The sequence below is a fragment of the Mobula hypostoma genome, chromosome 4 (genome assembly GCF_963921235.1).
Source record: "Mobula hypostoma chromosome 4, sMobHyp1.1, whole genome shotgun sequence".
NCBI classification, from domain to species: Eukaryota; Metazoa; Chordata; class Chondrichthyes; order Myliobatiformes; family Myliobatidae; genus Mobula; species Mobula hypostoma.
The window spans coordinates 117,369,214-117,381,938 of NC_086100.1; the positions used below are offsets into that span (position 1 = coordinate 117,369,214).

General features: G+C 38.4%; 1 protein-coding gene across 2 annotated transcripts in view; it reads right to left on the minus strand.

Annotated features, from left to right (window-relative positions):
• Positions 1–12,725, minus strand: part of fstl5 (follistatin-like 5) — a 792,341-nt gene that overhangs the window by 387,075 nt on the left and 392,541 nt on the right. For both annotated transcript variants that reach the window (XM_063045029.1, XM_063045028.1), the window contains exon 5: positions 950–1,146. In XM_063045029.1, coding sequence (XP_062901099.1) covers positions 950–1,146 — 197 coding nt within the window. The remainder of the gene's footprint in view (positions 1–949; positions 1,147–12,725) is intronic.

The following is a 12,725-nucleotide window of genomic DNA, read 5'->3' on the forward strand; positions in this document are numbered from 1 at the left end:
CATATGTCTAAGGATAAATTAGCTCATTATTACTCTCATATAAATCCTGTATGTGATAGATGTCATTCTGAGATTGCTTCATTAACTCATATGTTTTGGTCATGCCCTTTGCTGAAGAAATACTGGGATGACATCTTTGATATCATTTCAACTGTTTTGAATATTGATCTACAACCTCATCCTATTACTGCAATCTTTGGTTTACCAATAAAAGAAAAACGTCATTTGACCGCCTCAGCTTGTCGGATGATTGCTTTTGTTACACTAATGGCTAGAAGATCCATATTATTGAATTGGAAAGAGATTAGTCCTCCTACTACATTTCAATGGTTTTCTCAAACTATGTCTTGTTTAAATTTAGAAAAAAATAAAAGTGTCATTTATGACCCATCTATTAAATTTGAAGAGATTTGGAGACCATTTATTCAATACTTTCACATGATGTAATTTGACCCTTTCCAATTCTATTTTGTTACTTCAATATACGGGGAGAGGAGCGGAGTTAACGACACTAATGGTTTTTTCTGAGGTATCATAATAGCGCATTCTTTTTCTTTTTTTTCTTTAGTTTAGTTTTCTTTTAGTTGGTTTAGATTTTTTTTTCTTTTAGGGTATATATATATTTCTTTCTTTTTTCATGGTATTTTTATACTTTCACTTTATATTTTTCCTATATTATATTTGTACTTTCTGAATTTTTGGGAGGCTCATTAATGATGTGTCAATTGAGTTTATACTTGTATAAACTAATTATCAATAATCCCAATTGCTCTGTATCTATTTTCTGTAATGTTTATAATGCTGAAATTAATAAAAAGATTGGGAAAGAAAGAAAGATTGGAAGTCAAGCTGAGCTCTCTTGAACTGATTACCTCGTAGCATCTTACATTTAAAATGAAAAAATTCTGAGCACTCATTATTTTCAACATCATACATTTTTTTAACCTACCTGAGCAAGTTCATTGCTGTCTACAAGCCCGTCGTTATTTGAGTCAAAATATTCAAACATGTTGTCAACCAACAATTTTTTGAGGGACATTTTGTCATTATTCTCCTTCTTACTTCGGTACCGAATGTATTTTTGATTCTGGACATCCAGTAGCATGTTTTTCAGTTTGCTGTATTCAATCAGTTTGCATTTGTCACCTGGAACAAAAAGACAAGAATTAGTGACATTTCATTGCAAATAATGCTATCCAATCAGAACAGAAATTACAACACGTTCTCCTGTAGGCCAAGAATCAGGATGCCTTTTCCTGATATAAAACAGATTCTTAGGAATGCTAATTATTAACTGAAAGATAATGCATGTCAAAGTTCAACTTGTGTCTGTGAGCCAATAAACTGTGACCAGATCTGGAGGAATTCAATCATATGTATGTTAATCAATGGGATATGATAACAAAGGCACCAGGAACTGTCAGTCATTGAACTGTAATAATGCAGAGAAGAATCAGAGCTTATTAGAAAGTGTACTGTAATGGCACACAGAGTGACTCATCGCTCTTGCGTTAGCCAGTGCAAAAGTAATAGATTGAACTCAACCAAATAATGGGGAAATTTTACCACAAATTTCTCTGTAACAACACAGAGTAATTTAATGCAATTGTGTTATCCAGTCTACAATTATACTGAACTAAAGAGCTTGATGCTTATGTGTCAGCCAGGATTCTGTCATAACACAAAGGAGTACTGACAGGAAAAATATTACCCAACAGACAGTGTATTTAAAAAAAAAGCAGAGGAATCATTTTGTCTGTTCCCTTCATGGCATTTTGTCTTGACAGGGATTGGAAAAGATTGTTAGCATTGGATGTGAAGTCCAAATCCTGCTGAAGTGGACAAGATTTAATTTAGGGTTTGAAACTGAGTTTGTTGGTCTGAAAAGGACGCAGGCATGGATTTGCTGATTCTGTCAGTGAACTTAGCAGGTTTTCAGGAGACAGCATTTGTGCTAACTCTCCAGATCTTTAGGTGCCTTCTTGAGAGAGGTTATGTGTCAGAAATAGTTTGGACAGGAATGATTACTTCTGTGAGCTAAGCCATGAGCACCAAAATAGGTTTGAAGTCTTAATTTTCAGACTTTCCTCAGATTGCCAAAGGCTGGGCTAGTGCACTGACGACATAGGGAGATTTCTTGCACGTTTGAGAAGCCATCTCTCAACAATGCCTGCCTTCATTGAGTAGTGGCTCCTGAATTATGGAAATAGCCAACATTTTCCACGGTCAAGTTGTGGATCTTTATTGTTGGGAGATGATGCCATACAAATAAGGGTAGAGGATCTTTGCCTTGAGATGTTAAGCATAAGACCTGTCCTCTTGTGCGCTCAACAAAGACGCGGAGCTTGTTATTCAGATGCGTGCACAAGCAAACCTCCAATATGATGACTGATGTCAACATGCCTCTTTGTATTGGAATGGAACATAGTTGGAATAGGTTGCTATTTGCATGGCTCATTAGCTGCACTTCAATGGGAAGTTTGTAGGAAGTGAAGTGCAGTACTGCACGGAGAAAGAGTACAAAAAGTGCTGAGACAATGTCACAGCCTTGGTTAACATCTGTCTGTATTGAGATCATATCCTTTGCAGACATCTTAGTTAAGATCAGGGCTTATTCCCCACCAAAATTTAATGAACAGATCGTGGAAGAAAAGACCCTAGCCCCATCTATGCCCCAAACACCCAAGCACCAAATACCTCAGTACATGTGACAATAGTACACCAATTCTAATTCCAACAGAGGAGAACTAATCAAGGACTATAATGCAGTCAGTGCCTAACTGAAGGAGACTTGTTTTCTGTTTCGAGTGTTTTTGATTAGATCCTATAGCAAACTACCCTGCTCAGCCTCATAACCTTACCCAGCTGACAAGGAGTCAAAAAGGCCATAGGCCAGCTGACAATCAGGGTCTCAGGAGCAGACAGTATTCCTGGCAGGGTTTTAAAAATGGAGAGAGATTTGTGTCACAAATTCTGAACCTCATTTCGTGCATCTGGGACAAAGAGGATATGCACAGGCCTCATAGTCACAGGAAAATGATTATCTTCAAGAATAGAGGCAACTTTGATTGTCATTATTACAAAGTTTAGTCTCAGTTTACCACAGGGAATGTTATTGCCATTGTCTTCCTTAATTGTCTACTCCCAGTGGCGCCACAGTACCATAGCAGTTAGCATGACGTTATAGCAGCTCAGGGTGTCAGAGTTCAAAGTTTAATCCCAGCACTGTCTGTAAGGAGTTTGTGCATTCTGTCTATGACCCTGTGAGTTTCCTCCAGGTGCTCCACAGTCTAAAGATAAACAAGTTGATAGGTTAATTGGACATTGTAAATTGTCCTGTGATTAGGTTAGGGTTAAATGAATGGCGCAGTTCATTGGACTGAAAGGGCCTATTTCAAGGTGTATCTCAAATAAATAAACACATAAATAAATAATAAACAAATGCTTCCTGAATTGCAATGTAGATACACTGCCCATCAATCTGGAAAAATCTGCATCAATCACTATTCATAGGTTTTCTTGACATTATAAAAGCCTTTGACCCTGTCAATTGTGAGGGACTGTGGAGTATCCTTCACAAACCTGGGTGCCTACGAAACTCATTTCCGTGTTTGTGTGATCCAGAGAGAATAAAACACTCCATTGATCAGCTCAGGGAAAGGCAGTAATGAAACTTAGCGACTATTGTTTACAGTGTGTTTAGCTGTTGTCGCTCATGAATGGTGGACATTATCGGGAGACAAGCCTTTATTGCTCATCACCAATTGTGTGCTGTTTGTTTCTGTTCCTTCTCACGCCTTATGGCACATCAGGCAGCATGTTTGCCATTTCCGTAGCATTTGACTGGCATTTTAATAGGTCAAGTTGCTAGCTTGCTGCTCAACCCAGCATGGATGGAAAGTGTACAAGGAGCCAGCTGTATTCAAAATCACGACCATTCGCCTCTAAGTCTGGTGCTGATACCTCTACACCAGCAGCTGGCTGTATATTGTTTGCACTGAAGGAATGCCTGTACTGCATTTCCTCTGTAACAGTAATACTGTTGCCTGTATTCCAATATTGCGTTTCCTTGTACTACCTCAAGCACTGATGTGATGAGCATATCTATATGGATGGCTTAGTTATTCACTGTTCTTTTGAGCATGTGACAATAATAAAACAATCTACTAATATAATTTTCGCAATTTACTTTGGCTTTGTGGCGGAAAGCTCTAAATTTAAAAATAAGGGAGGAAAAGTAATGGGCATTTTGCCTCGTCATGAATGTTTCTGTAGGTGTTAAAACACCTACGTAAGTGGAAATTGTCCTTGTCTTTGCAGTTAGTTCAGGTTGAGACAGTGCCTTACTGTTCTGCAAAAGCTTTTTCTTAATTTTTGTTTAAAGATACGTCATGGCAACAGGTCCATCTGGCCTAACAGCTTGTGCCACTCCAGTGCACCCGCTAACCCTACATCTTTTGAACGTGGGAGGAAACTGGATTATCCAGAGGTATCTTCATGGTCACAGGAAAAATGTGCATTACAAACTCCTTACAGAAAACAGAGGAATTGAACCTGGGCCACCGGCACCGTAATAGCGTTTTGCTAACCAATAAGCTGCCATGCCACCCTTTGTTAGGGTGTTGACTTCTGTTTGGTGTCAGGTCCATTCTATAGATCTTGTGCCATTGCTGGACTGCTGTGAAAGTGATAGGGGATTCGGTGAACTAAAATTCTAGGCCCTTGGATCCCAAACTTTTAAATCCTGGAATTTACTGTATGTCACATTAAATCTGGATTTGGCACAAATAATTTGTGGTGTTTGATAGATGGAATTAATTAATGCATATATATAAAGTAAGGGCCAGAAGGGTTCTTCTCACCTGGCAGTCCTTACCTTCCTATGGTACAAACTGACAGGCTTTGCCGTAGGCAGTTTAAAATTTCATGCACAATTTCATGGGATGATAAAAGAAAAGAAATCCCTTGGAAGAGATTTCCACCAATTCTGCTTTTCCCAGTTTATACCCTTTCACCAGAAGCAATTGGAAATTCTATTGTTAGACACCAAGAAAGGCAGTCACTTGTACTAACCGAGCCAGATGATGTTGCATTTCTTACTTGTATCGAGCTCCTACAAAACATGAATATCCAGCAATTGTATCAAAGCTATCATAGAATCTATCTTTGGACACTCTCAGTGTGTAATCATCATTCCTACTCTGTCAGAATAATCAAAGCAGCTTCTTCAAGTGCATTCCCCCCAAAAAAAGCATGAAGGAATTCATTTTCTGCCAGCACGGATGATAGATTCAATTTCCTTCAAGTACTTCAAAACAGAGGTAAGTTGCATTTATCTTCCTTAATGTGTCGGAGAGGAAGCTGAACTTTCATGCATCAGTTCTGCAGAAAATGACTTAACCTGATTTTCTCTTTCTTCCCAAGTAGACAACTGTATCGTGGCAGTGTTTGGAATAACAGGATGTACTGATTTATAATGCTACAACTAAATGAATAATGTTCAACTAACATCTCTAATCAGTCACACCATATGGAAGAAGTCAACTCTCAAAAATTCCACACCCAAGAGAGAATTGCTGCTAATGTTGAATAATAAAAGGCTATTAAATTAGTGATCCATTTAACATGAAAATGGAATACTGATCTCCTTTTGAGGTGCTGAACATGAATTATCAGGTGCAGTTTCAAAAGAGATGTGCGTATGCTTACTAATGTTGTGGATTACTCATCTCAGATGTGTAGCCCATGTGAAGATTCTAACTATGCATTACAAGTACCATGTGTCTGCATGCGTTGTGACCCTTATGCAATACTACCCACGAGTCTTCATCAATAGGGTCAATGTCAACAGGCTTCTCCTTTGCAACACACAAAATTGTCATCATCTCTTTACAAACAAGATCTCTTTACTCTTCCCCATTTCAACTTCTGTTACTCAACTCCCACAAAGCAATAACATCTCTCTCTGCCACTTTAAACTTCCGATCTTGATATCCTGCTGAAGTATTTCAAATTTTAAATAAGTGCCTCTGGGATTGGGGAGAAAAAGCTGCAGTTAAATATCATAGTACTTGTGAAGAAATGACAAGTAATTACTAATATTGAATAAAAGCAATTTAGTTATTTGTGGAAGGTTGGGGTACTACGATATATAAGTGGAAGATTTGGATATGGAACAAAAAGTTACTGGGTACATTCAGAAAAACATGAATACGTTTGCTAAAATCCTGTACAGCATATGTGTTATCTACATAATAATTCAGTCATAGTAATTCACTCTCTTCAGTGAAATGGTTTCATTTGGAGAATTACCCACCAAGGTATAACAGCAAGAATAGCTTCCATTTATACTACTTTAAATGTAGCAATACAAACCATGAATTTTGTGGCAGTTTTATTGAGCAAAAACAAAAATAACACCAGTTAAAATTAAAAGAAATTAGGACTTGGAGAAAAATGTTGGTCGAAAGCTCTGTTTTCAGGAGCATTTTCAATGAAGAAAGAGATGTGGGAAAGCACAAAGGTGCAAAGGTATAAGCAAGCATCAGGGTTTTAAAATTTCAATGCTTAGGTTCTTGGCAGTCAATGACTGAGCATTCAAATTAGGAAATGAGCTAGAAGCCAGAATTGGAGGCCTGTGAAATTCTCAAAGGGTTACTGAAGATCATTGCAGTTAAAATCAACTGAACCTGAATACAAGTGGATTTGTAAGAAGAAAATAATTTAAAATATCAGGTGTTGTTTAATCAATGTTCCATGCATGTCAGCACAGGAAGTGTATGGGTGGTAGGTGAATGGCATTTAATCTGAGTCTAGTTACAAGCATCATGGGTTTGAATGACCTCTGACCTACTATGGGTAGAATGAAAAAGGTCAAAGTGCATGGTAATTGCCTGGAGATAACAAGGGCATGAATGAGATGAGGTAGGGCCAATTGAAGTGGTATGAAAAGGCAAAAGTAAGGGACCTTGCTAATGGTACAGATACCTTGAAGTTATCTTAGATCATTGATGCCCATTTTTGTTCCTGCCAGTGCTGTGTAGAGTATTAGCTAATCTTTAGGTCCTTGAAGAGAAGGTCAGATATCACAGTTAGAACCTCGCTGAGGATTTGATTTTAAACAGAATCAGATCTAATATCACCGGCACATGCCATGAAATTTGTTAACTTTACAGCAGCAGAACAATGAAATACATGATAAATAAATATAGAGAATTAAAAACTGAGTTACATTCAGTACATATATGTCTATTAAATAGTTAAGTTAAAACAAGTAGTGCAAAATACAGAAATAAATAAAGTAGTGTGGTAGTGTTCATGGATTTGATGTCCATTTAGAAATCAGATAGTTGAGGGTAAGATGTTGCTCCTGAATACTTAAGTGTGTGGCTTCAGGCTTCTGTACCTCCTTCCCAATGGTAACAGTATAAAGAGGACACGTCCTAGGTGGTTAGGATCCTTCCCAAGGCACCGCTCCTTGAAACAGGTACCATTCAATTATCTTGCAGATCTAAACAGCAATCACTTCCATAAGATATGATCTTCAGTGACTCATACTTTTGAAGGTCACTCTTTACTCCTCCTCTCACGTGCCTCACTATGGCTTACATGCTCAGTCGTTAGGGGGTCTTTTGTGGCGACTGTTGACCACTCTTATACTCTGTTGGAAAATCTACTCACCACTCCAGGCTGGTGAGAAAGAGGTTAAAATGTTTATAATCTGATAAATGACAAATCAAACACCATCCCTTCAAGAATGAAGCAATTTCTGGTTTAAGCATAGTAAGTGACCCACTCACAGGAGATGGGAATGTAATTATATTCCTTCAATAGGTTGCATTTTGCAGGGTTTAGCATCAATTTGATTTAATAGCTTTGAGTTGGGTTTCTCAAAGCTCATTAAGATCAGGCATTTGAATGTAAGGAAGAGCGATTGTTTCTAGCCACTAAGGGGTTTTCAAATACCACTGATCTGAAGAATGTTTCCCTGTGCCCCTTAAAGCTATGCCTATGCCTAGCCACAGCATCCATTCTCTCTCCTGTCATTCTTGTCTTCTTGGAAAAGCATGTAGTAAAGAAAACTCACAATCAACAATTTACTCAGTGTGGCCTCCTTCTCCATTCTTTCCCAACATTGCCTTTCACTCATACATTTTGAGTGCCCTCTTGCTTCTCTGAGCAAGTTTCCAACATCAACCCCAATAGTTTCTTGCACAATTAATGTTTTTTTTTTCCCTTTGATCCCACTTCTGTGAAACACTTACTTATGCTAATTTATCCCTTACCCAGTGAAGTTGATCTTAACCGAACTGGAAGAATTTAATTCTGGCCAATTTTTGGTCTTTTCTGTAGTTATGAAAAATCTTAATAACTTATTATCACAACTATCAAAGTCATCTCCCAATGTTATAAGTCCATAATATCAAAGATATAGGAACAGAATTAGGCCATTCGGCCCTTTGAGTCTGCTCCACCATTTTATCATGGCTGATCTGATTTTCCTCACATCTCCAATCTCTTGCCTTCTCCCCATATCCCCTCATGTCCTGACCAATGAAGAAGCTATCAACCTCTGCTTTAAATACACATAAAGACTTGGCCTCCACAGCTGCCTGCGGCAAAAAATTCCACAGATTTACCACTCTTTGGCTAAAGGATTTCCTCCTCATCATTCTAAAAGGACATCCCTCTATTCAGAGGCTGCATCTTCTGGTCTTAGACTCTTCCACCATAGGAAACATCCTCTCCACATCCACTCTATCAAGGCCTTTCAACATTTAATAGGCTTCAATGAGGTCATCGCTCACTCTTCTGAATTCTAATGAATACAGGCCCGGGGTTATCAAATGGTCTTCACGTGACAAGCTATTCAATCTTGGAGTCATTTTTGGGACACTTCTTTGAATCCTCTTCAGTTTCAGCACATCCTTTCTAAGATAAGGGGCCCAAAACCACTCACAGTACTGAGTGAGGCCTCACCAGTGCTTTATAAAGTCTCAACATTACAGCCTTATGCTTTCCATCTGTCCAGCTTTACGTCCTAAACTCAGGTGAAGAAAAACGCTACTCTTAAATACATTTCCATTTTCACTTCCCTCTGACTTCATCCCCATCAGTGCAATTCCCATTTTCATATTTCTCAGATCAGCCATTTGGTTTGACTTGTTGATTTTATAGGATCTCCTCCTTCCTCTCAGTTGTATTTCCCCCATTATCAGTATTGCACCCTCACTTTCTTATCACTACAGCGTAACTTTATTTCAAATGAAAACTTGTAACTGACACTGCAATATTCTGGCCATATTTATGCCTTATTTCTATGACAATTATACGGATATTGGTCTATCTTTTCCCTCAACCTTTTCACATTATTTTTAAGACCCCTCACTTTGAAATGGTTAAGTACTGGTAAGCTCTTGTTACTTTTTTCTCAAGGCTTCTTCTGCATTCCAAATCTGCTTAGCAGATCCTATCTTAATGACAAGTGCTGTCTCCCTCCCTTTTGAAACCACATTAGAATCTTCCCCCACATGCCATGCTTGTTTCATCCCTCTCCAGTGCAGTGTCACAGTCCAGGCCGTCCCTCCTGTTTATTCCTCATGATCTCCTAATTCCCTTTTCCCCGTGTCTGTGTGTGTGGGCGCGGTGGGCATGGCGTTCCTTTTGTTCTCCCAGGCTTCCTGATTGTGACGCACCTGAATCTCATCTAACCTGCAGCATAAATACCCCGGCTTTCTATCCACTCATCGCCAGATCGTTGCTTCAGCCAGTGTGGCAGTTCACGTTCTAGGCCGCTTAGAATTGCGTATTCTAAGCTTTATTTCCATGCTGTTGTTTGCCTGTGTTAACTCTGTCTCTCGGTGTTAACAGGAGCACTGCATGCCACCTGTCTTCCCGTTCATCCTCCTGCCTGAGGTTCTCCAGCCACGCTCACACCCTTGTCTGCATCCCTGCTCTGCCTCATCCCACCGCCCGCCTACATTCTCCGCTGGCTCAGCGGTTAAAAGTCGCGCTTTCACTGCAGCGACCCGGGTCCGACCCCTGGTCAAGCTTTGCTCTCTCCTCTGCTTTGCTTGACCTAGTCCTCACTTCCCTGCCATCCCTGCAACCATTAATAAACACTCTTCAGAGTACTCTACCTCCATGTCAGTGTCCTGCGTTTGGGTTCACCCATTCGACACAACATCCAGAGGCACGAGCTATCTATTCAACATGAATTGTTACCACCTAAAGGAATCTAAAGCACTCTCTTCTGCACCATGGATTCATCTTCACTATCCTCTTCCTACCTTTGCACGCACTTGGTGGCAATGACAATTCAGAGATGATTAACTCTGAGGTTCTGCAGAATCTCATTTCTTTTCTGCCTAGCTCAGTACCTGGATTGTGTACTTCTGTATAACCCCAGCTATTACTCACCTTAACACTGAACAAGTGGACAAGAATTGCTGGAAGTGTACTCATGGGACAGGATATGAAAATGATTCTATAGTTTGCTCTCAGTCAGTATATATGTACATTTAATGTAACTTGGGTGCCTTGCCATGACTTTTAATTACCAAACTATCAATCACAAATATACAATTTATCACAGCTCTGTGTTCTCCAAATCTTTCCTTGTTTATTTAATTAGTCAAAGTTTTGCTTAATTTTTCTACTGAAAGGATATAAACTGATATTGTAACTGTTTCTCTCTCCAGAAATGCTGTCTGACCCACTGAGCAGTCCTAATGTGTTCTGCTTTTATTTCAGATTTCCAGAAATTTTTTTTCTATTTCACTTTTTATGTACTTTGTATTTTAGTTGTAGTAATGAAATAATCAACTTCAATAAATAATTTATTAAAGAAATAATACTTATATTTTCTTTTTTTTTACTTCAAGGAGCCAACCAATTGTTTTGCCACTGTCATATGTTGTTACACTTTGATTTGTTGTCAGTGTTTAATTCATCATATTTGGCATATTAGAAGAAATGATTTGTGATTTTTCAGGAAATTTGCTTAGCTGGCCAACAGTGGTAATTATTTGTTTACCTATAGCCCATCAATTATATCAGTAATGGAAATTTTTATATCAAAAATTAGTCTAGTTAAAAGATTGTAAAAGACACAACTTTAAGAAAGATACAGGCAGTCCCTAGCTTAGGGAAGGGTTCCATTACTGAGAACTGTCCATAAGCTAATGTCTCCCTAACTCAGAAACATCTGTAAACCATATCATATATTTCTGCATACACTTACTATAATTTACTTAAATGACATTTTTCTCTAACACTATCCCTAATTAAACTAATGGAAAAGGAACATAATTCAGTAGTTAATGAACATTACAAAACATCTTAATATTATTGTGATCTTGAAAAAAACTGTAAAAATACATGGGGAGAAAAGGCATTACATCAGATTTTTGTCAGTCAGGTGACGTGTAACATGGGCAGCCACATATAATTGAATGGTATTACCTCTGGAGAAACGCAGATGACAAGGGGTGATAACAGATCAGTAGTTCCCAAACTCTTTGGGGTACCACCCCCTTGGCCATTACAAAAAAACGGTAAAGATTTACAATGCACAGTGAAAGAAAATAGTAATTTCAAATTCAAAGCAGTTATGAATAATTGCAAAATTTATTAAAATCTATTTAAAGCTACAAATAAAATTATTTCTTTATTTAATTACAGTAAAACAATTATCATCAACAATTTTAGAGCATACATTAGAAATCCAATTATTCACTATTTCATTGCTTTTTCATCTTTCAGTGAGATGGTTGAGCTTGGTGCAGTGATATTAGCTTCTCAACATCAGGCTGAATGTCACTCAGCAGGAATCTCAGATCCCCACGTTTAGTAATATGCCATCTGTTTTGTTGCTTTGAAAGAGATTGGGTGTCTGTAGTGAAACAGCGCTTCACTAAATGTGATATTGGAAAGACAATAAAGAACATCTTGACCTTTTTCGTGTCAGGAGATGTATAGGAACTTGACCCAAAAGCAGAGCAGTGGAGACAATTCAGCAATGATTGATAACTTTAATAATAGACTGCAAAAACAACTGGCCATGAGGGGCCATAAAGTAAGAGAGAACAGATACTAAACACCATAGCCAACAAGGGAACTGAAGGCTTAGGAGCAAATGATTGAGGCTAGCTGATTCAATGAGTGAACAAGGGCTGTGGATGAGGGCTGGGTTTAAATAGGATGCAGGTGATGAGACAGAAATGAACGGAAGGTGATGAATTGGAAACAAGTGGCAGGTGATTCCTTTTAGCTGCATGGAGGCTGGGAAGTGCCTGCCTGTACAGGCCTGACATTTTCAGGTGTAGGATAGCATTCAGAGATTTCCTTCTGCAACCAAAAGTCTTGATTTGATATTTGAACCTCAGCTTCAGCTCAAAGTAATTTTATAGCGAGATCAGTTCCTCCTCCATTTGGAATTGGATCAAGAGAAGATCCTGAAATCTCACACGTTTCTATGCAGCTCACCCAGGTGGGCTCAGTATACTTGAAGATTATCACCTGGTATGCATTTTTTCTCTTCTAACTCATAAAGGCTTGGAAATTGGAAAAGGTCACAACAACCAATGTTGCATTTAAATAGAGTTAACAGCGTACTGGCTTGACTATCGCAAGATTCACAATATTTTCTTGTAATTGAAGACCAATTTCATTAAACATTCTGAATTATTCTCAAAAATAAGCAATGTTAGGCATAATATTCTTGA